This window comes from Enhydra lutris, unplaced genomic scaffold, assembly GCF_002288905.1.
Source record: "Enhydra lutris kenyoni isolate GAN:26980312 unplaced genomic scaffold, ASM228890v2 scaffoldscaffold73, whole genome shotgun sequence".
In the NCBI taxonomy this organism is placed as follows: Eukaryota; Metazoa; Chordata; class Mammalia; order Carnivora; family Mustelidae; genus Enhydra; species Enhydra lutris.
In genome coordinates, this window is record NW_019154157.1 from 3,703,957 (window position 1) to 3,727,914 (window position 23,958).

Consider the following 23,958-nt stretch of genomic DNA (forward strand, 5'->3'; position numbering starts at 1 on the left):
GCGGTCACTGAAGCAGACTTCGTTCTGAAGCGTGTGGAGCCTGATTCGGAACACCCACGACAGCACAACAGCGGTCTAGGAGCCACAGTTACCCATGGTGTGGGGCATTACACGGAGCTCCTCCCGGCAAATGAGCTGGACCTGGGCTGGCTGTCCCCGTGGTGAGCTAGGGTTCAGGGTGAAGGCAAAACCGCATCCCCGTTTCCTTGCTAGCAGCACCACGCCCGACATGGTGCCATCCTGACCATTTTGGGTTTCCCCTCCCAGGACAGTGGAAGGACCAGTTACATGACAGCTCGGGGCCCACTCCACGACTTGCAGCGACTGCGCAACAGAGGCTGAGAAGGATGACTGTTTATAAACATTTGGAATTTTATTTAAAAAAAAAAAAAAAAAAACATCACAACCATGAACATTGTTACAGTTAGAGGCCCTCTTGGTTCTCCACAATGATACTGAGCATGCTCACAAGGGGTTCCCATTATTTAGTCTTAGTTAACAACCATCTTTAAAAGAAGGAAAAAAAAAACTCGGCACACTACCATTTAACTTGTTTTAATGTTTCTTCACAAATGGTGAAAAATACTAAAGTACAGACAAGGAATAATCATAATGTTGTGGCCAACATTATAAATATGGAATTATAAATTTAAAACATTTTCTGGTTTAAAAAATAAATCTGGTAGTCAATGCAGCTCTGCGGGGTCTCTGCGTCTAGTAGGGCCGGTCTCTGCGTCTAGTAGGGCCGGTCTCTGCGTTCCTGACGGTGCTCGCCTCTGTAAGTCCAAAAGGGGTGAGGGGTGAAAAGGGTTTAGAGAGGGTGCTTCCCCCCACCTCCCACCGGAGCCCAGCCTGTTCCAGGTCAGCCAGGTAGGGCCTGCCCGCCTCCACGTGCCCTGGAGTCCGCAGCTGGTTCACACCAGCACGTACTTATCCATTTTTCCAGGTCCTCCACGCCCGCCTCTTCTTCCTCCCATCTGTTCCATCAAAGGTCCAGGGGGTCCGCCGGGGCCACCCCGTCTTCCTCCACCAAAGCCGCCTCGGTCCATGCCCCGGCCACCACGGAAGCCCCCTCTGTCTCCACCACGGCCACCTCTGAACATCCCACCGGGACCACCGCGGTCCATGAGGCCGCCTCTTCCGCCCCGCATTCCACCAGGGCCACCTCTGCCACGGTCACCGCCTGGAGGAGGAGGACAGATCAGTAGCAGGACAGGGAGGACGGGGGCTGCTATGGATGTGCCTCAGAGGCTGCTCAGATCTGCCATCTTCTCCCAGAGCAGAGACCAGATGCTTTACTCCATCTGAGGGTCTGGAGCACTTCAGAAGGGACGATGGAGCCTCAGGGGCTCCAGCGCCAGGACTACACTTCTGGAGACCCCAACCTAGCTGTGAGCCCATCACGGTAACACATGAGGTTTGGAACCAAGATGCTGAGGGGATGCTCCCAAAACTTGTACTTACCAGGAGGTGGAAAGGGTGGTGGAAGGAAGCCTTCAGGCTTCGGGGCCTTACACTGGTTGCATTCTGTTCTCCAGGCAAAGTTCTGGTTTCCACAACCCCTGCATAAAATTGCATCACAACAGAAATCACTAACGAACGAAAGCCGTGAAGCAAAGCAAACGTGAGCAGGCACACACTGTATCCACCAGCACGAACACTGGAGCCTGGTCAAACACCACTGAGAGGATCTGCTCACAGAAAAGGCTTTAGAGCCACAGCCTCAGACAGCAACAAACCCCAAAGACTGGTGTATGATCCAGAAAATGTTTGCACAACCACGTACACAGGGACCTCAGGAGTCCAGCAGAACCGTGACTTCCTTCAGAAGGCTCTGAAGATGGACTGATTAGGCCACCCACCCACCCCACGACCGAGCAATCAGTTGAGAGTCGTCCCCAAACAACTCGAGACAGAGAATCCAACCGTCCTCCTCTCCAGAATGGGAATGGGTGGGACACAGAGTGACTTCACGAGCACAGGGTATCAATTTGTCAAGAGAAGTACATACGGATTGGGGCACTGCCAGTCTCCAGCTCGGTGCTGGACATTTCCTCCTCCGGATGGGTTCCCTCGGGAACCCCGGGGCCCTCTTGGGGGAAAGCCACCTCTGTCTCCTCCACGGCCTCCCATGCGACCCATGGGGCCCCCAGGACCCCCTGGGCCCCCTGGACCTGCAATAAGAAAGAGCCAGTCACTTCTGCATAGCACCAGATTTGCTGCGGGGACAGCTTTTAAGGGAATTCACAGAGATCACAGCTGTCACTGTCCCTTCATTTGCCTCAGACTTTTCTGCAGGCCCAAGGACCCAGCTTCGAGCCTTCTGTGCACATCACTTTAGCTAGTTCCTACAACCTGTGAGGGACAGGCATTCTCATGCAGAGAGACCCAAGCAGAATAAATAAATGGCACCTGATGACAGCAAGGCAGAGCGGTTCCCAGGCATTCCAGCCCCCCTTAAGCAAGAAATCCCTGTTCTTCTCTTCCTTTCATTCCTGCACTTTTAACTGTCAGCCTTTAGCGGTTCAGTATTGATTCTACATTGACTTTTTAGTATTTCTAAGGGGCTTGTCTACACTCTGGAAATCAAGTTTCTCGAAGACAAGTGTAAAAAAACCAGAGCAACAGAGCAGCGGCCGGGGGAGGGTGTGTGGTAAACACCTGCACGGAGGGGCGGCGGCATCCCTCTGCCCTCACGGGGCGGCATGCCACCCCGCAGGCTGTTCATTGGAGGCTTCTTCCGAGCAAGAGACACCTTAAGTTTGCTCCCTTGAAAATCTTTCCCTGGAACCAGAGAACAGAACACCAATTACTCCCAACCTGTAACTCTTCCCTCGAGGGACTGGGTAAGGCTGGGCCACTCCTCGTTCCCCAGCTCCACCACACCGTCACCCTCAACAACCCCTAACCCCATATAGCATGTGCCCCGCCCACAACCTTCTCCATCTTTGCTAAGGCCACAAAACATTTTCAAGATACGTCAAAACTCCTGTACCCTAGGGGCACCTGGGTGGCTCAGTTGGTTGAGCATCTGGCTTCGGCTCGGGTCATGATCCTGGCGTCCATGATTGAGTCCCACATCGGGCTCCCTGCTCAGCAGGGAATCTGCCTTCTCCCTCTGACCCTTACCCCTCTCATGCTCTCTCCTTTTCTCTCTCTCTCCAATAAAAAACAAACAAACAGGGCGCCTGGGTGGCTCAGTGGGTTAAGCCGCTGCCTTCGGCTCAGGTCATGATCTCAGGGTCCTGGGATCGAGTCCCACATCGGGCTCTCTGCTCAGCAAGAAGCCTGCTTCCTCCTCTCTCTCTCTCTGCCTGCCTCTCCGTCTACTTGTGATCTCTCTCAAATAAATAAATAAAATCTTAAAAAAAAAAAAAACAAAAAACCCCAACAAAAACAAAACAAAACAAAACTCTTGTACCCTAGGGGGGAAAGCAAGGCAGGGGAAGGCCGAGTGCACCGGCACCCTTGCCCCACAAAGGATGAGAAGTAGGGACAAGAGTATAAAGCGGCCAAGAGATGAGAGCCAGGACCTGTCCAATGACATTTTCTTTTTTTTTTTTTAAAGCCTTTATTTTTTTAAATTTTATTTATTTATTTGACACACAGAGAGAGAGCAATCACAAGTAGGCAGAGATTGGTTGGGTGGGGGGAGCAGGCTCTCTGAGCAGAGAGCCCGATGTGGGGCCCGATCCCAGGACCCTGAGATCACGACCTGAGCCAAAGGCAGAAGCTCAATCCACTAAGCCACCCAGGTGCCCCTGTCCAATGACATTTTCAAGTTGGTTTTGTCTGCTCAGAATTTCCGGAATCAATGCCAAGGCCAAATACGGATATATTTAAACTCAAATGTATACTGGATTTTTTGGGGGTCATTTGTACCTTCTGATACTTGTCCTTAGAGAAGCATTTACAATTTTCAAGGTGGATCTGTAATCATGACTCAAAACAAGGGATCTCCTAACCCACAGCCAGCAACAAGGCTCTCCCACTGCAGAAGGGAGCCAGGCACACCGCTGCCCAACAGCCAGCCAGTGCTTCCCCAGTAGAGAGAGGGTCTTCCTGCTCCTCTGGCTCTCAGGTTCCTCCTTTAGGCTATGTGTATCTGCCCATCTCCAAAACCACTCTGAGAATGCTATTCTAACAGAATGACAAACACCAGCCAGCAAGACCCTTGTTTCACCTGCAGGTTGACAAGGGCAGCATTTGCGCCCCAGGATGTGAAGTTAAGAACTTAAGTGAGTTAAGAACGCCAGTGAGCGCCCCCCGTTGACTCTAGGGCTCCTACCATCAAACCACTCCACAGCGGCCTTGGCAGTTGGTGGGTCTTCATAGGACACTGTAGCGTCACCTTTGGGCTTTCCTGTTTCCTTGTCCAAGTAGATATGGATCATGGGTTGTCCGGTTCTCTTGTTCATCTAGGCATAGAATAGCAGAGTTAGGCTGTGACCAGAAACACACTGCTTTTTGGGAGAAATTCAGAGAAGTTCCTTGAATTGTCAAAAGTGTCGAAAGCAGTAATTTTCCAGACACACTTTAAGTAGGATGTTAGTTTATCTCCAAGTAGTGGAATTATTTCCTAAATTGCCACAACAAATATACGTGTAAGTGATTTTTTCCTCTTAGGTGTAGGTTTCATGAAAACCAAAACAGACCTAAAGTTCCAAAGTGCGTAAGTGAACAGTGTGCTTCCCACTGCTTGCCTAGTTGTCATCTCCTGGTGTCCTTGGGCCTGACCCGACATTTGTGCCCTCACTAAAAGGCACCCAGTGACAACAGCCACCCTTAAGAGGCAGTCAGGCTTTGATGTCAGCACACAATCCATGTTTCGCATAAAGTAAAAATCGCCCTTAAATCACTAAGTACTGATACAGGGTTGTGAGTGTGCTAGAAGCATTCTTAAGTCTAGCACAGCCAATTTTTCCTCCAGAGGTAGAACACACTACTCATTAGCCTTGCAGCCGAACACCAGATGTAACTTGCTTGAATTCAGGAGCAAAATAGTATAGAAGAATATGGTTTCATCTGTTTTCTGCATTATAAGTGCCTATGATCAAAGCCTCATCTATACATGTTGGTTTATATAACACCTAGTGACACCTGAGAGTATTGATATATAGGCAATTTTTTTTTTAAAGAAAGCTAACGTTTATGAGACACATATTAACACCTACGTTTTTATAAAGGACATATAGAGACTGAAAAAAATAGGCAAAATAGCAGTATGAATGATGGGGCTATGTATTTTTAAAATCTCCTTTATGGTGGGGCTGCCTGGGTGGCTCAGTGGGTTAAAGCCTCTGTCTTTGGCTCAGGTCATGATCCCAAGGTCCTGGGATCAAGCCCCACATCAGGCTCTCTGCTCATCAGGAAGCCTGCTTCCTCCTTCCTCTCTCTCTGCCTGACTCCCTGCCTACTTGTGATCGCTGTCAAATAAATAAAATCTTAAAAAAAAAACAACTCCTTTATTTTACAAAACTGACAGTATAGGCTCTTGCTCTACCAAAACCAAATCTCTTTCTATATAGTTATAACCACCACAAAAATCTCATTTGAATAAGACCATAGTTAACAACTGAAAAAAATCTAAAAAATAAAACTAATATAGACGGGGGCATCTGGACGGCTCAGGTGTCTGCCTTTAACTCGGGTCATGATCTCAGGGTCCTGGTATCGAGGCCCATGTAGCATTCCCTGCTTAGCCTGCTTCTCTCTCTCCCTTTGCCTCTCCCTCCAGCTCCTGCTCTCCCCCAACTCATAAAATCTTTTTCTAAGACTCAGAGAGAGAGAAAGGGGAGGGCGGTCAGAGGGAGAAGCAGACTCCTTGCTGATCAGGGAGCCCGATGAAGGACTCAAATCCCGGGACTCCAGGATCATGACCTGAGCCCAAGGCAGTTGCTTAACCAACTTAGCCACCCAGGCACCCCAGATAAAATCTTAAAAACAAACAAAAACACCCCAAAACAAAACTAATAAAGACTTGCAAAAACTTTAAGGAGATGGTCTTTACTAAAAACCTAAGTAAATGGGCATATGATATTCATGGAAAAACTACTCAGTATTATAAAAATATCAATTCTTCTCAAACTACCTTATAGATTTAATAAATACTCAGTTGGGGTTTTTAAAGAACTTTGTAAGTGGAATTCTAAAATGCATATAGAAGAGCCAGGAGTAAATAGCAAAGCATTCCTGAGGGAAAAGGACAAAACAGAAGAATCTGCTTTACTACAGGTATCAAGACTTAGCATAAAAATAGCTGCGCTATTAGTGCCGGACCATACAAATTGAAGTACAAAAGACCATCAGAAATAGATCCAGGCCTCCCTCCGAAATAAATAAATAAAATCTTAGAAAAAGGGTGGGGAGTTGTGCCTGGATTGCTCAGTCAGTTGAGTATCTGCCTTCAGCCCAGGCCATGATTCCAGAGTCCTGAGACCTAGCCCTGCATTGGCCTCCCTGCTCAGCAGGGAGCCTGCTTCTTTCTCTCCCTCTGCTGCTCCCCCTGCTTGTTCTGTCAGATAAAGAAATAAAATCTTAAAGAAAAGAAAAAAAGTAATAGATCCAGGTACAGGTGGAACTTTATGTGACAGATATATACCGTCAAGGAAAGGATGGATCTTTCGATAAATCTTGGAACAGAAGGTCTTACAAACAGAAAGACACAAACCAGTAAGGAAAAGGCTGGTAAGTTCAATGATATTAACAGCTTCTTCTATTCTTCAAAAGAATACATTTGCAGTATTAGCCAAGGACCAGCCTTCAGGAACTATAAGGAACTCTATGTAGGAGCGGCTCAGATGGTTGAGCATCTGACTCTTGATTTTGGCTCAGGTCATGATCTCAGGGTTCTGAGATCAAAGCCAGCACTGGGCCCTGTGCTGAGTGTGCAGCCTGCTTGGGATTCTCTCCTTCTTCCTCTGCCCCTACCCCCTGCTCTCTCTCAAAAAGAAAATTAGATTAAATTTTAAAAAAGTTCTTTATAAAATAAGACCTTAAAAAAGTTTTAAAAAAGATTTTATTATTTGACAGAGAAACACAGCGAGAGAGGGAACACAAGCGAAGGGAAGTGGGAGAGGGGGGAACAGGCTTCCTGCTGAGCAGGGAGCCCGATGTGGGGCTTGATCCCAGGACCCTGGGATCATGACCTAAGCTGAAGGCAGACACTTAACTGACTGAGCCACCCGGGTGCCCCTAAAATAAATACTTTAACGAACTATTATGTAAAACAACAAATGACAACTCAATGAAGAACAATTCTAAGACTAACAGGCATTTCACAGAAGGCAGCATGCAACTAGAACATTATTAGTAAGGTGACGGGCATTAAGGAGGACACGTGATGTGTTGAGCACTGGGTGTTATACGCAACTTATAAATTACTGAATGCTACATCTAGAACTAATGATGTTGGCTAACTGAATCTAAATTAAAAAGTTAAAGCAACAACAACAAAAAACAAAAAATACCAAACATCATCAGGAACTAGGGAAAAAGGAAATTAAAACGACATTTCCTAGGCACGTGGGTGGCTCAGTCAGTTAAGCTCAGGTCACGATCTCAGGGTCCAGGGATGGAGTGTTGCATCGGGCTACATGCTCAGCAGGAGTATGCTTGTCCCTCTCCCTTTGTCCCTCCCCCTGGTTGTGCTCATGTTCTTGGTCAAATAAATGAAATCTTACGAACAAAAACCCCCACCACATTTCCATTTTCTTCCAGCAGATGGCATTAAGATAAAATTTCAGGTGATTCCCAGTAGCAGTGAAGATGTGGTGAATGTGGTCTCAGGAATGCTAGTGGCATCTACTAAGTTGTTTAGCCATACCATCAGCTTATGAAATCAAACATGCACACAGCTTTAGAACCAGCAATTCTATACTGGGTACAGTTGACCCTCATTATTTGTGGATTCAGTATTTGCAAATCTGCCTAACTCATTAAAATTTGTAACTTCAAAATCAATGCTTGTATACTCATGGACATGTATAGAGCGCCAAACATTTAAGTTGTCTGACGCACCTGGTCCAGCGGAGTTCAAATGACATACACTCCCTCCCCTCCCCCCTCCCAGTCCAGCTCCCTCTAGAGATGACCAGAGGATAGAGACTGGGGACAGGGCAGTGGTGCAAGAAGTTCTGGCCCTGGGGGTGGATGAATGTGTATGTCAACTCATGCAAATCACTGGACACTTCAGAACCTCATTTTCTCTTTCTAAGAGAAAACATATATAGAGAGAGAGTTGTTTTTAAAATTTAGGGTTATAATGTGAGATATGTGTATGTATCTGCACATACTTGCATCCATTAATTCAGTCTTTGTAGTGACTTGACAGAACTACTCCAAATAACATGAACCAACTGTACAGTGGGGCCTGGGTGGCTCAGTTGGTTAAGTATCTGCCTTCGGCTCAGGACAGGATCCTAGGGCTTAGGACTGAGCCCCACATTGGGCTCCCTGCTCTGCAGGAAGCCTGCTTCCCCCTCTTCCACTCCCCCTACTTGTGTTCCCTCTATTGCTGTAAAAAGAAAAAGAAGAAGAAGAAGAAGAAAAGAACCAACTGTACACACACTAGAGACACTACTACCCTGTGCCCCAGGAGACGCTATACAAGAGTGTTCACTGCAGCACAGGCTACACACCACAAACTTAGAATAACCCAAATGTCTATTACAGAATATATGAGTTACTTATGACGTACTTATAAACAAAATACAGAATTCCCAAACTTTTTTTTTTTTTTTTAAAGATTTTTATTTGACAGAGATCACACACAGGCAGAGAGAGAGAGGAAGGGAAGCAGGCTCCCCACTGAGCAGAGAGCCTGATGCGGGGTTCGATCCCAGGACCCCGGGATCGTGACCTGAGCCGAAGGCAGAGGCTTTAACCCACTGAGCCATCCAGGTGCCCCAAACTTTGAGTTTCTGACCTGAGGACCCCTGATCCCCCTTCCCAAGAGCTCAGTTTCTCTTAGTTATCCTAATAAGAACCCACGTTTCCCACTGTACGTGAACTCCAACAGTTCATACCTGTTCGCTCCTAGTATATCCCCAAAATAACGTTACCTCATAGTAGTGTTTAATAAACATTCTCCAAGGGGGTACCTGGGGGGCTCAGTGGGTTAAAGCCTCTGCCTTCGGCTCAGGTCACGATCCCGGGGTCCTGGGATCGAGCCCTGCATCGGGCTCTCTGCTCGGCAGGGAGCCTGCTTCCCCTGCCACCCCTCTGTCTGCCTCTCTGCCTACTTATGATCTCTGTCAAATATATAAATAAAATCTTAAAACAAAACCCGTTTGTTGTAATCTGTACTTCACAAAAAAGTGTCCCTGTAAGTATTCTTATAATTAGCTGACAATGATAAAGGATGGAATTGTTTTTTTAAAGCAACCTTCATTTTTCGTTTTTTTAAAAAGTATTTATTTGAGAGAGAACAAGGAGCGAGCACAAGCAGGCAGAAGAGCAAAAGGGAGAGGAAGAAGGAGACTCCATGCTGAGCAGAGAGCCTGATGCGGGACTTGATCCCAGGACCCTGGGATCATGACCTGAACTGAAGGCAGACGCTTTATCGACTGAGCTACCCAGGCGCCCCCAAAGGAGGGAATTGTTAAGTATGCCCACGCATGTTTAGCATTTTTCTACAAAAAAAGGTTTTCTTTTTGTTGTTTTTTCTTCCTTTGGTATTTTAAGTAACAAACCACAATACACCCAGAAAGAAAAGTCAGGCAACTTCAGAAGCAGTCAGATATTCAGCAATTTTCAACATCATCTCTTTAAAACTCCTGCTGATTTGGAAGATCTTCCTGCTCACAGTTACACTTTTACTTACCTTAACAACTCCACACTGCTTAAAAAAGTCAGCCAGATCATCTAAAGTCACATTGTCATTTAAGCCTTGCACATAAATTGCACTGTTGTCAGAGTCTTCATCTGGATCTACAGGTGGGCCTTACAGAGAAAAAAGACAGAAGGGAATTATTGTCCTGTATCTATAGAGACTGATTAACCCACTAGTCTCTACTGCTCACTGGTAATTACCACAAAGCTAAGAGAACTACCAGCTACACTAACAAGAACGCCATGGAACTTGTGGTCTCCTTTGTCGAAGGCTATTGTGAGTAGCTGCTCATGATAAAAGGAGCCCTAAACTGCCTTTGACAGCTCAAGAATATCACACCGATCTCCCAGGCTGCTGAGCTCTAGCAGGAACTTACTTCTGTGCCGTTCATTTATAAAGCTTGATACAAAATTCAGGAATTCAAAATTACCTAGATCAAGATCTGGTCCTTCATCCATGGGTCCTGCCAACCAGGAAAGATCATATAAAATATTATTAGTGCACGTCTTGCAAGCTATAAACCTTACAAACACACATAGCTATCTACTATACCACCATTTGATGGGGCTTCATTAAACTCAAAATGACCCGCACTGCTAAAATGGAGCAGTGCCCCTTTAACATTTGTGAAATATTTGCTAGGGTTTTGCTTTTTTTTTTTTCTGGTTTGCTTTTAAACCATTAACCAAATACACTCTCAAAGCTTATGTGCCGAATTAGTGTTAAATTAAGTCAAAAATTTTCCTCCAAACGTACCAAATTTAAAAAACGTATTCTCCCCCACATTACAGAAGCAGTTGCTCAATACTTCAAGTTACCCTTTGTTTTGTAACCATAGGTTAACCTTATTACCCCTAAGACAATGCCGGCAGTACCCATTAGTCTCTTTGTATAGATCATTTTTAAACCGCTTATGAAACTAATAAAAAATTATAGTTTTCTAAAAACTGACTGTATTTTTTTTTTAAACACTATCCATGGTAATACTCAAAAACTTACCACCAGGCTTATTGAAGCCACCTCGCTCTCCAGCGCTGCTGGGGGGATAAACGAAGAAATGAAGGCCTTTCCCTTTAAAAGCCAGTACCGCTCTGAGCCTTGGGGGGGCTCGTGGGGAAGAAGGGCACTGGCTAAACACATCTCCAAACAATGCATCTCTCTCATCTCGTCACTATGCCTTTCTTCAGGGCAGCTTGCTCAAATTTCCTTTATATACAACCTTGCTTGTCTGATTGTACACACCAGTGTGGTTGTTCCTTTCATTTCGGGGGCTGGTATTAATAGTGCAATACTTGGCAAATAGGGGCGAAAAGAATCAATCCCAAACACCCACCCCATCAGCTGAAAAACAGGGAGAGTTTGGTTGCAGAGAGGAGTAGCAAGCGGGGGCAACTGCTTTCCATGTTCATAAAGGTGCACCCTCAACCTCTCTTAGGGGAGAGCCAAGTGAGGCTTCCTAACAAGTCACAGAGTGTAATAAAGCAGAAGACAACCACATTAAACGCCTACAACACACATCAGAGGACGCATCCAGCCAATCTTCAGCATAAAGCCATACAATTCAGGGAACTAATGGATTTAACAATAGCTGTGAAAGGAGAATTTACAACAAATATCAAGGCTCAATAGACTGGGGGTGCAACTTTATAGACACATCAGTTGAGGACAGTGATGATAGCAGTATAAAATGACTGCCTTACATACTGTAAATTGGGGAAGGGAACATGATGGGTCTTTCTTATTTTTCCTTTAAGATTTAAATAAAGGCAGCTCCTCAGTGGGAGGCCCTGAGCTTTTTCTAACCAGTATTGCACCTTTAATACCTGAATATACAATTTCAAGCTGTTGCATGCAGCTTTGTTTCCTTTTTAAAAGTACACACCATAAAATGTTCTCTCTCTTTAAACACAAAAGTTTACACTTTAATGTTACACAATTCTAGAGTATTATACCTCCTCTGGTTCATTACCAAATAACAAGTATGCAGTTACCAAAGTTACAGAAGGATTCCATTTATACAATGAATACATTTTGTTAAAAATATTCTATGTATATTTTTCCTCTCCATATGGACACCGTGTCTAGTCCCACTTTTCATTATGCTGCCGGCTGAGTACTGAGTACGGGTACTTTTTAAGTATTGAAGTGTATACAAGGCTCTCACTTTGTAACCTGTAGCATATAAATGCGACAAAGCATGTTAAAAAGTTTCCACGTTTAACAGCCAATGAAAATATCAAAATACTGAGGCAATGAAAAAGGGCATGTTAACAACATTGAGTGCCTTACCTGCAGAAGACACTGAAAACCATCACCACACCAGAGTAAAAAAAAAAAGAGGGGAGGGGAGAATGCCCCGTCCTGTCCCCAAGGGATCCAACCGACTGCTTCACAGTCAGTTGAAAAACCTGTGGGGAAAGCCATGACTTTTTTCTATGGCTCCAGGAGAGACTTCTCGTCCAGAAAGAGGGGATCCCTCTACTAGCAAAATTAGTAGAATTATCACTTCTGGAGTATTAAAATGAATGAACTCGAAATTGGTTTTGCAATTGGAAAATACTAAGAATTCTAGGTGATTGGAGGAGACGTGATGATAGTAATTTCAAGTGTCTATGTCTATTTCAAAACATCCATAAAGAAGTGAAACCTTTATAATGGAATGACATTCTCCAAATCAATCTGATTTTACTTAATACCAAATTGTTCATCAATTTTTGTATGTTGTCAAATAACTGTTTCTTCCAATAAAGATTTCACCAGACTTTTAAGTTATGCAGAATATGCAGAACCATATTTTCAATCAGTTATCTTTCAATAGGATACAGATATGAGAACACAAAAATTAAAGATTAACTTTTTATCTAATTTTGAAGTCCACATCTATAAAAAGAAACCCTACCCAATTTTTTCTTGAACCAATGGTGGCACCAAATCCAATTCATACTTAATATGTAACATTCTGCGTAACTTTTTTTTTTTTTTACTAGTTTATATAGGGACAGAACACACACAGAACTAAACCTTCTGGATTATGTTAACCACCAACAGTATACCTCACCTTCATTCAAGTACAGACACCAGAAAGGGAAGAAGGGGTAGGACAAGGGAGGGGAGGGGCAGGCACAGATAGCAGGGTTATGTTATTGATCTAAACAAAGTTTTCTAAACCAGATTGTGCCATCAATCAAAATGGTCAAACCGATTTAGACTTTCCAAAATCTCCAATGGGGAGTGATCCTGTAACTATATACATTACTCTGCAAAAAGCTATTAGACTTTTCTGTGTACCAGCTGCACTTCAGGCCATAGTTCAGGGGTTACGGGACCAAGATCTTCATCATTACTTTCAACAATCCAAGTACAAACAGAAGTTGGGGAAAAACACTGTGGAAAACAGCTCCATTCCTTTACTGCAGTATATATACACCAGGTATTTCAAGACAACCATTCAGAGGTAATTAGTTAAAAACCTAGGGGTGTTAGAAGGGTTGTGTGTGTTCCATCCCAAATCTATTACCCACAGAGGCTTTTGACCTCTGGAAACCATGAAGGGAACTGAAAGCTCTTGTTTCAAAACCATTCTTTGTTCTCCCCAACCCAACGAAGTAGACTGGCAGGGAAAAAAGCGAACTGCCACTTAATCTATGCCACAAAGATGACATTTCCATGTTTTAGAAGATGGCCTGGGCTCAACTGATTGTCCATGGAAATGCAGAAATAAATTTCTTATGTCTTTCAGTCCCTTCTTTCCATTGAAAATCCTATGGATGAAACAAAATTAGGTAAAAGGAGAAAAGGTTTGCTCTTACCCCATTCCACCGCGTCCTCCTCCCCGCCCACCTCTGCTCATGCCTCCACGATCAAATCCCCCTCTTCCCCTGCCCCGGTTATCAGGGCCACTCATGCTCCGGTTTTCTCCTGGTCCGGAAAATCCTCCAGACTCCTGCCCATAAACACCCATGCTACTGGGGTGGTCCTGTCGGAATGAACCTGAGGAAAGAGTCACATCTGTAAGCCATGGACCAGCATTTGAACCACTGCCTGTCGTACTTTCTCCTGGAATCACAGAATGCTCAATTGCAAGGCACTAACCAAGGCACCATCTTCTTTAAACCTAACAAAGCACCTCTAATCATGTAGGATCTTTTAACTTTAACCAAAACTGCAGGTTCATCAGAGCTGAGGTAACCTTACATAGTTAGCCTGGGAAAAAAAACCACCCAAATAAGAAAAAGCCCTCTAGTCAACAGTTTACAGGGTTTTGTATCCTACGATGCCTCCAAAAGCTGTTTCTTTAAACTACTCTCAAGAAACAAAAACAGGAGGCAGGTTTCTTAGGGCTTTAGTATGTTGCTGAAGCTTGGGCTCCATCAAGAAGCACTACTCATCTCGTAGCCGGAATGAAACATGCCCATGGATGGAGTTTCATTAAAAAAAAAAACAACTATCCAGGTAAAAATTAAATTATGAAGACAGTTTTGAGTTTTTGGTTACTTCTCCATGTAAAACTAAGTGTTCTATGAGAAGAACCCCTCCCCCTCTTTTTTGCTTCATAGATGTAAAAAAACCAAACCCAAAATACAACATTTACTTGACCATCAAAACTGCAGTTTAAAAAAAAAAAAGAAAGAAAAAAACCACACAAAAAAACTGCACTAGTCTTCAGAGCTATCTGTTCACGTCCTTTTAATGAGTTGGGGTGGGCAGGCCACAGGAATGCCAGCTTCACTCACTGTATATAACACCTCCTCAGAGAGCAAGGCTGGCATCTTAAAATGTTTTCTCTGGTTAGTTACAAGCTCTCTTTCTTTCTTTGCAAGGCCTACTACCAATTAAATTGGAGAAAAGCACTCAGGTCTTTAATGGGACATCCAAGCAGTTAGCCAGGATGTTATGTCCTAAAGATGCCCTGGAGTCCAAAAGTAAACAACGGTAAAGACCATTTCCCCATGTTCAGAAACTCCAAACATAATCATTCTTATTTGGTTTTCTCTCTTAGCAACTCACTCTGCTGCCCGTAGCTGCTGCTCTGTTGGCTATATTGACTTGGAGCCTGGCTGTAGGATCCAGTTTGGGGGGGATAACTAGTGGGCGGCTGCTGCCCATAGCTGCTTTGTTGACCATAGCTACTCTGCTGTCCATAGCTGCTCGGCTGCCCATAGGTGTTCTGCTGAGAGTAACTGCTCTGATCATAACTAGTCGGCTGTGTAGAGGAGTAGCTGAAAGAAAGAAAAAAAGGTTTTTAGGAAGGAGAGGGTCATTATTTCTTCAAGCCCCCTAAATACAAAAGATGTTCATAGCACGTGACATAGAAACCCTTAAAAACACACTTTCTACAAATCAACAGTTTCAATTTAAAATAAGTGAATATTTTGGTATTCAGAACGAAGTTTTAAATGCAAAACAAGGGAAAACTATTAAAAACCAATCTATATCATTATATAACCCTTAAGAGTCTCCTCTTTTACCTCCCACCTCCTTAAAACCATGGTTTTCAAGTAAATTCAAGGCAAACTTGGGAATATGGTGTTTCCTGCTTTCAGGGAAGAATGTGTGCACGTGCACTCAGTGGAAAAGCCACGGAGGACCAAGTCTGCCCCCAACAATTCTTCAGTCACGACAGTGACTGTTCTGAAGATACAGGCTGCCTGATGTGTGTGTGACCACACAAATACGGCAATCTTCTCCTGACATCTGTCCAAGTTTCAAATTGTTTCGCTATACATTGTATATAGTTTTAAACTTTCAGACATGCCTGATCATCTACAAAATCTTAAGAAAAGATGGATAAGGAAATTTCAGAATCAAGGCACTAGACAAGAGTATTAAGTGGGTCTTCATCTTTTGACATGATAACCACATGGCAGGGAACTAACCAAGGGTACCTTCTTACGTAGAAATAAAGCTCGAAAGAACTGCTATTAAACTTTAGATGAACTACGGAAATGAAAATAAAGACACTTTATTTAAAAGTACGACTTAACTAAGCCGCTATCCTATCTCCCAACATGGCTGTACGGACTCAAAAGCTTCTTTTCACTGAGTGTAGTGTTTATTCAATGGGCCAGATCAACCACCCTCAGCAGCACAGGCACAGGTGGGCTCTGCGGAAGAACAGCTGTAAGCCCTGCCCACGGATGCGCCACGCTATATACTTACCGAGTCAGCTGTATTTTGTTCCCAAACCTGTTCACACCTGCCGCACTTTCATGTGTAAATCAATGACACTGAGTGCAAAAAGGGAAGTGCTACCTCTAGCAAAACTAAGTTAACACTTTAGGAAACAATTCAGACAGTTCATTTGAAAACTTGCTTCTAATTAAATGTAAGTGAGAAAACTTGAAGTTCTTCCCCTACTTTACAAGAAACCCAAATGAGATTCTGTAGCTGTTAGGGTGGCTAACTTAGGACAGAGAGTACAGAATAAATCTGTAGATGAAAGGTCCTGGCCCAATCATTAAAAGACTTGTGCTTGGGGGCGCCTGGGTGGCTCAGTGGGTTAAGCATCTGCCTTTGGCTCAGGTCATGATCCCAGGATCCTGGGATGGAGCTCTACACTGGGCTCCCTGCTCAGCAAGAAGCCTGCCCTCTCCCTCTCCCCCTGCTTGTGCTCTCTGTCGAAGAAATAAAATATTAAAAAAGGAGTTGTGTGTGAATGGACCTCAAGTGAGGTTAAACATAAAATGATTAAAATGAAGTTTCTTTCTTTTCATGTCTTCCACTTTATCCATCCTAACTGCACTGGAGGTGGCTTCTACGGCTGGGTTTACCTGCTTTCATATACTTGTTTCTCATCCATCTGAATTAACTAAAAGAGCGAAATTAAAAGGAAGAACGTAGAGTGGTAAAAATGTTTTTGTGTTTAGAGAAGGGAGTTACTGACTGCCAACCTAAGACTGAGGTTTTAATATAACAATCTGTGGTCAGGCTCATCACTGGGAGAGTCAGATAACATATTTCACCCAAGGAAGCAGCAAGCTGGTCAAACTGTTACTCTACTAGCTCGCTGGCTGTGCGAACAAAGATACTGACCTGGTAGGAGGATAAGATGGTGGTGCCGTGACTGGCTGCATGGGGTAGCTCCCAGGTACCTGGGGATAACTGTAGTTACTCTGTCCATATCCTAGGCTGGGCTGGTTGTAACCCCCTGTGCTAGATTGAGGTTGACTAGTCTCAGCGGGTTTGTTACCATCCTGCGGTCTAGAAGGAGAAATAAAAAAGTAAGACTTTTTCCCCCTCAGCCATAAAAGTGGGTGAGAACTCTATAACCTCTGAGCAACATGCAATGTTAGGACTGCGCTTGGAAGTAAATACAATTGTCAACTGAATTCCATCAAACCCAGTCTTGGTCCAACTGTATTTGCTGGAAGAGAACACTAAGAAAGGGGGAGAATTAATCACACCCACAGATGAGATACCAACGTGTTCCACTCGTTCCACTGCTATCAAAGGCAGTTACAGTATTTTCTATTGCCAATTTCAGTGATCTGGGAGCAGAGGTGATTTGTTAGGGAAGAAAATGCTTTTTTCCCAAAAGGGACTACTGAAGACAGACAAGAAATTGACAATAACGCAAACTGTCATGTTAAAGTAACATGAAGTTACTTTAAAGTTATAAAGTTCACAGCATTTATAAATTTGGATTATTCTGAGTTTAAGTTTCTCATTTCTTAGGAACAGACCTGAAAATACATGTCCTAACTTGGACTGCCATAAATAAATCTAACCTTGCCTGAAAGGCTCCATATGGAAATACCAGAATAGGGGAGGGAATCACCCCCTCAAGCCCCAGCTCCCAGCAATGCTTGGATGAATTGGGAAATATTAAATAATAAAAACCAATCCCAGTCCCAAAGGAAAAAAACAAAACAAAATCCCCAGGGTTTTTTATTACCTTTTAGCCCTAACAGTCTGCAACAAGACTGTAGCAAAGTGAGCTTCAGCTATAGTAAGCACACCCCCAAGAAGCAGGCAAACCAGATAAGGATGTGGAAGTACTGGTTGCTCCAGAGCTGAAAAGGGTCACAAGCCCCCTCTTTCCAGTGGAAAAGGGAGTAGTTGATACTGATCATGAGACGGTTTTAAAGTGGTAAGGATTGAAAATCAAGGAAAAAAAGGAACCCCCCTCCAATAATAAAAAACAAAAACAATTGATATATAACTCCCCACTCCAGCTATGGCTTGGATATGCTGTTGCAATGGATCATCAAATGGGACTTCAAACAGCTGGTAACATTCTGAAATGCCTAGGTCAACTGAAAGGGAACCCTACAGGAATCAGTTAGTTTAATCTAGCTACTGCACAGGATCTCTAGTAGATATAAACTACTAAGTAGCTCTGATTACTCACTGTGCACTTTAGAAGTAATTTCATGAGTGTTTGCCAGAGCTAAGTTCTTACCTCTACAGTAGGCAAAAAGTCTAGGTTACAAGTTGATCTCTTGTTTATTCCCTAAAAAGTCTTCTTTCAAATCAGAATTCAATGTTCCTTCAAGACTGTATGCAGAAGCCACCTATGTGCATTGCCTAAAGCAAAGACCTGAAATCTTCTGTTAAGTAATAATCAATACTATTTACCTGCTCATTAGTCATGGAGTATGAAACTGTTTGCCCAAATAGTCACCCCAAAGCAAGGTACCCACTTAAGAATATATACTTGCCTACGATATTTAGATGACCAAGCCACTACATAATACAGAAAAAAAAAATGTCAATTCTTTCCACCAAGACACAAGTGTATGACTTCCCACCTCCCCTGTACTGTGAACTGCCATGTTTTTCCCAAAGAGAAAGCTGTTATCCATTTGCAAAGTCAATAAAACCAAAAGTACAATTCTATCAGTTGTTCTGTTGTGAAGGAAAACACACACTCCATTTTTTTTTTCTGGTTTTGGTAAAGTAAATATAGTAGTCTCCTCCTACCCTAAAAGGTCACTCTTCTCAAACTGGATGTGTAGAAACTAGACATCTGGCCAGTGACATTCCTCATCTTGGCCCCTGGATGGCACCATTTCTCTACTAAATGGAGAACAATGTGTTTGTGATGCTTCCTAAAGCATTACTGTGATGACTATAAGCACACAGTGAACCTCTAAAGGTATGTTAAGAGTGACCATTAAAGGAAAGAAGTCCTGGAATCTCTAACTGTGCATAATTGCTCTTTCCCGAAGCAGGCTGCTGTGCCCTAGTGTAGGAACTAGGGGAGTGTGGCCTTACCTTGCAGGTGCGGTGGCTGCCGGCTGCTGCCCATAGGCTGGGTAAGCAGGCTGAGTGCCATAAGCAGACTGAGCTGCATAGGAGGCCTGGGTGGTAGTGACCGTAGCAGTGGTGGTATCATAAGCACCAGTGCCGTACCCCTGGACAGGCTGGCTGTATGCCTGGGGGGCAGTTGGAGTAGTATAACCTAGAACAAAAGAGAACTACATTAGATTTCTGGCTCCTCAGAGAGCTGCCTAAACAATTGTTAACAAAACAATTTGTAAACCACCTACTTTAAACCATCAAAATATTTAGCCCCTTTAAATACTTCCTCCTCCACTATGAGTAGCAACCAACCAATATTTAAAGCTTAAATTGAAAGTACCCAGTTTTCAGCATAGCACTCTCTTCAGCTCTAAAATCATACCTAACAGAAAGGAGGAAACAGGGTATACTACAGAAAGTGTCAGTACAGAAAACAAGTTGCACCTTGTTGCACTTTCCCCTCTGGATTCAATAGGAGAAAAGTCTGCTTTTGGGGATCCTATACTGGTCTTGCCAGCAGGTCTTCTGAACAATTACAACTAGTTAAGTACCCTAAAAGACTGTCCCAGAAAGGAAAAAGCAATGACACATTGCTAAAATAGCTAAAAATGATGATCCAGTTAATAGTTCTAGCATTAAAACCTGTAATTTGGGGACGCCTGGGTGGCTCAGTTGGTTAAGCCGCTGCCTTCGGCTCAGGTCATGATCCCAGCGTCCTGGGATCGATTCCCACATCGGGCTCCTTGCTCGGCAGGGAACCTGCTTCTCCCTCTGCCTCTGCCTACCTCTTGGCCTACTTGTGATCTCTCTCTCTCTTTAAAAAAAACAAAAACAAAAACAAAAAAAACCCTGTAATTTGGAATTATTTTTCATTCAGTCCCAAGCATTCCGACATGGGCAGTTCATGTTTAATTAAAGGAAGCTGAAATCCCAGAGAACATGTGTTTAATTTTCCATGGGAGATGTTCAAGAACTACTTTTGTTCCAGGTAACAACTAAAAAGATGCTTGCTGCCAGCAGTAAATTTTGAAATGCACTTGAATAAGACACTACAAATTACACTTGTTTAAGAATAACCAAGACAGGGGCACCTGGGTGGCTCAGTGGGTTAAAGCCTCTGCCTTCGGCTCAGGTCATGATCCCAGGGTCCTGGGATCGAGCCCCGCATCGGGCTCTCTGCTCAGTGGGGAGCCTGCTTCCACCTCTCTCTCTCTGCCTGCCTCTTAGCCTACTTGTGATCTCTCTCTGTCAAATAAATAAATAAAATCTTAAAAAAAAAAAAAAATCTTAAAAAAAAAAAAAAAAGAATAACCAAGACAGATTTATCTTATTTGACCTTTCTGATAAATGATTTTAATTAAACTTAATACCCCCCAAATAAACCTTTAAAATGTAAATGTTTTTCACATGATGAAACCATCTAAGATTCTAGGCTTGTCATCAAATTACCCACCCTCCATTCCTTTCTTATTTACCCATCGCAAGCAAAAAAGTCTTTTTCCTGTTTGGAAATATTGAAAGTAGACCCTAGAGCTAGCCATGCTGGTCCCCTAACCAGGTATCCCAAAGACCTGCTGCGTTCAGAGGTATGAGGCAAACCAAGGTAGGTTCCTTCCTGCCTCTACCAGACCAGGCAGGGATGCAGACCCTTTCATCTGGAACTTGGGCTTGCACTGTGACAAAAGCCCCCCCCCCCCCATCTGCACCTCCTAACCTGAGTTCTCATCCTGTGAGATGTGTCATAACCTTTCTGGTGCTGGGCTCTTCTGACTCCTTCTAATGGTCAGTGAGCACAACAAACTAGCCATGCAATAAAAAAGTTGGGCCTAGTTCTCAGCATTTACATCCACCAAAAAGTAGTCTACATCTCACTAAAGTATAAGAGTTTCAGTACTTAGAGCAAATCTTGAATTAAGAACGCTCATTTTAGTTAAAATTTAGGCCTTAAACTTTAGTTACAATTAAGTGTCCTCATTATACATACAACTTACTAGTCAACAACAAACACCAACTTCTCTTTTTACATTAAGTGTCACCTCCTGTAGCACAGAGTGTAATACTTTTTTTCTCCATTCCAAACATTTTAGGGAAATTCTGAAATTAATTATACACAAAGACAGTAATTTCCTTCTCAAATTGCTAGGCTGAAACATGTAAGAAAGTGTAACGCACAAAACAGAGAACCTCAAGCAATGAAGTTTTTTGAGTTGGCAAGTCATCCATCTGTTTATTTAATTTAAAAGTGCTTTGCAGGGGCGCCTGGGTGGCTCAATGGGTTAAGCCTCTGCCCTGCCCTCGGCTCAGGTCATGATCTCAGGGTCCGAGGATCAAGCCCCGCATCAGGCTCTCTGCTCGACAGGGAGCCTGCTTCCCCTGACATCTCTCTGCCTACTTGTGATCTCTGTCAAATAAATAAATAAAATCTTTAAAAAAAATAAAAAAATAGAAGTGCTTTGCAGAGTCCTAATGTCAACCATATAAAGCACTCATTTATTTAAATTTAACTGGAATCTAATTCCACCTACCCCATTACTCCTACACAGATTTTTTTCCCCCTACATGATGACAAGACCATCTATAAGATTCACAAGGGCAATTAAAAACAACAACAGCAACAACAACAAAGACTGATCAGGGAAATAACCAATATTATAAAACTATACAGTAACTGTTAGAGCCTTGGAGTGCTAAAGATTACGGTAACAGACACTAGGTTAATTAATAATCTTTGATTAATCTCTAGTACCCACACAAATGGCCAGGCAAATGAGCAAAAATTAACAGAGCAAAATGACTTAATGACAATAAAAAAGACGAATGGCAAAAGACAACACATCTACTCTGTGCTGACGACTTTAAGAAAAAAGGTAGTAAACATTACACAAATCAAAATTTTTAACTTGAACAGTAAAAACTAAAGTTTCTATTCTAACTAATGAAATGAGAATTTATATGGCCACTTTCTCTTAAAGCCTAATTTAAAAAATTCTATTAGGAGAAAAGGGTCTTTTTCTACATTCTGCTCAATAATTATCCAATGACTTTTATGTGTAAAGACTGCATGAAGTAGGAAAAATGTGTACTTGAAGCCACTTACTAACTGTGAGAGTCCTAACTTACTTTGGTTTAGCCTCAATTTGCCCATCCAGTTTAATTCCGGTCTCTACACTCCAAAGGTTGATGGGAGCATTAAGGGAGGTATGTATGGTTCTCCATAAACTAGAAAATCCATAAAACAGTCCTTATTAAGTGCAGTCTCTTGCTCATCAAAGCCACTGGTTTCTGTATCAGAATGTCCTACGTTTGTGTGCTCACAGTGGGACTTGTTCAATTAATGACAATGAGAACACGGGACTCTAAAGAACCTAGAAGACCCTGTGTTTCCTATAAATGACTTTATCATATTCCTATAAAATGATCTAGAAACGCCAAAGCTTAATCTAAGCTGTATTACTTATCTTCAAATAATACTTATTTTTAAAAATGAGGGAAAGCTGGGGTGCCTTGGTGGCTCAGTCAGTTAAGTGTCTGCCTTTGGCTCAGGTCATGATCCCAGGGTCTGGGATCCAGCCCCACATCAAGTTCTCTGCTCAGCAGGGAGCCTGCTTCTCCCTCTCCCTCTGCCTGCCACTCCCCCTGCTTGTGCATACTCTGTCAAAATAAAGAAATAAAACCTTAAAAAAAAAATGAGGGAAGGTGGTCGGAAACTACAAACTTCTGGTTCCAAAATAATATTCAGGTATGTAACCTACAGCATGGTGATTATAGTTAATAAACTGTATCGTGTATTTTAAAGTTGGTAAGAGAATAGACCTCGGATGTTCTCACTGCAAGAAAAAAAGTTTGTTAACTGTGTATGCCAATGGATGTTAACTAGATTTTCTGTGGTAATCATTTCACAACATAAACAAATATGGGATCATTAGGTTGTATACCTAAACCTCCTATTATGTATCAATCATAATCTATAAAAAATTAAAATAGTTTGAACATGTAAAGTTCAGTCTCACAATTTCAAAATTCTGTTCTAAAAATCCAAACTGTGTAGTTCTAGCTCCAGCTTTTCCTTCAGTTGCAGCTAACACCAGCAGAAGTGTAAATAGTTCCCATCCTATTTGAGATATGCATTAGTTACACAGATTAAGAAATACTGCCCATCAAATCCAGGACACTGTCACTCAAGAACATAAATTACAGATACAGATTTTTCCCCTACTAAAGACTCTGAGATAAATTGACGTGTAACTTAGGAAATTGAAAATAGTTTGAAAATAAGAGTTTTTGCGTTTTTAAGACTTTTGTATTCAATATTCCCTTCTAATAATAAAGACAAGAATGGGTGGATAGGAAGAAGGTAGGGTTTCTAAAAGGTTACACAGCAGCACTAAACATAAAAATTCTTGTAAGTTTTTCACATACTCCACTCAATCCTAGTATTAAGATACAATTTATTCTAATTCTCAGAATAGTTTATCTTTTAGCTCCCCGGAATGCTGTTCTTTAACACACACTATGAATTAAAATAATTCATTAACATTTAAAACAAAAAATAAAATGTATCTGGACTGGAAACCAACCAAGAGACAAACATTACATGCAGGGTGGCGGTCTGTTCTTCTAAATAAATCTACTCATGCAATCTATCCTTCAGGAAATGGGGGGAATCAGCTGGGGAATAGTCATCTGAAATACCTTTGGGAAACTGAACAACTATTATTAAGGCCTGACACAAAATAATGTAAAATAAAGCAAAACCTCTCCCAAAATCACAAAAAGAAAAGAACATGGATCTGTGAATGGCACCTGAAGCAATTTCCCATTAGCACCTTGTTGTGTGTGATGTTAGAAAGTTTGAGGGTTAAACAGATGAAAACACCTAAAGG

General features: G+C 42.8%; 1 protein-coding gene across 7 annotated transcripts in view; it reads right to left on the bottom strand.

Moving 5' to 3' along the window:
• Positions 1-350: 350 nt before the first annotated feature.
• Positions 351-23,958, bottom strand: part of LOC111160077 (EWS RNA binding protein 1) — a 29,921-nt gene continuing 6,313 nt past the window's right edge. For 2 of the 7 annotated variants that reach the window (XM_022522891.1, XM_022522888.1), the window contains 13 exons: positions 19,049-19,235; positions 16,865-17,032; positions 14,840-15,051; positions 13,642-13,822; positions 10,832-10,866; positions 10,263-10,295; positions 9,824-9,942; positions 4,289-4,418; positions 2,662-2,784; positions 2,012-2,174; positions 1,465-1,562; positions 931-1,183; positions 351-776 (listed from right to left, as the gene is read on the bottom strand). In XM_022522891.1, coding sequence (XP_022378599.1) covers positions 737-776; positions 931-1,183; positions 1,465-1,562; positions 2,012-2,174; positions 2,662-2,784; positions 4,289-4,418; positions 9,824-9,942; positions 10,263-10,295; positions 10,832-10,866; positions 13,642-13,822; positions 14,840-15,051; positions 16,865-17,032; positions 19,049-19,235 — 1,742 coding nt within the window. In that variant the 3' untranslated portion in view covers positions 351-736. The other 5 variants (XM_022522890.1, XM_022522889.1, XM_022522887.1 and 2 more) reach the window with 4 other exon arrangements.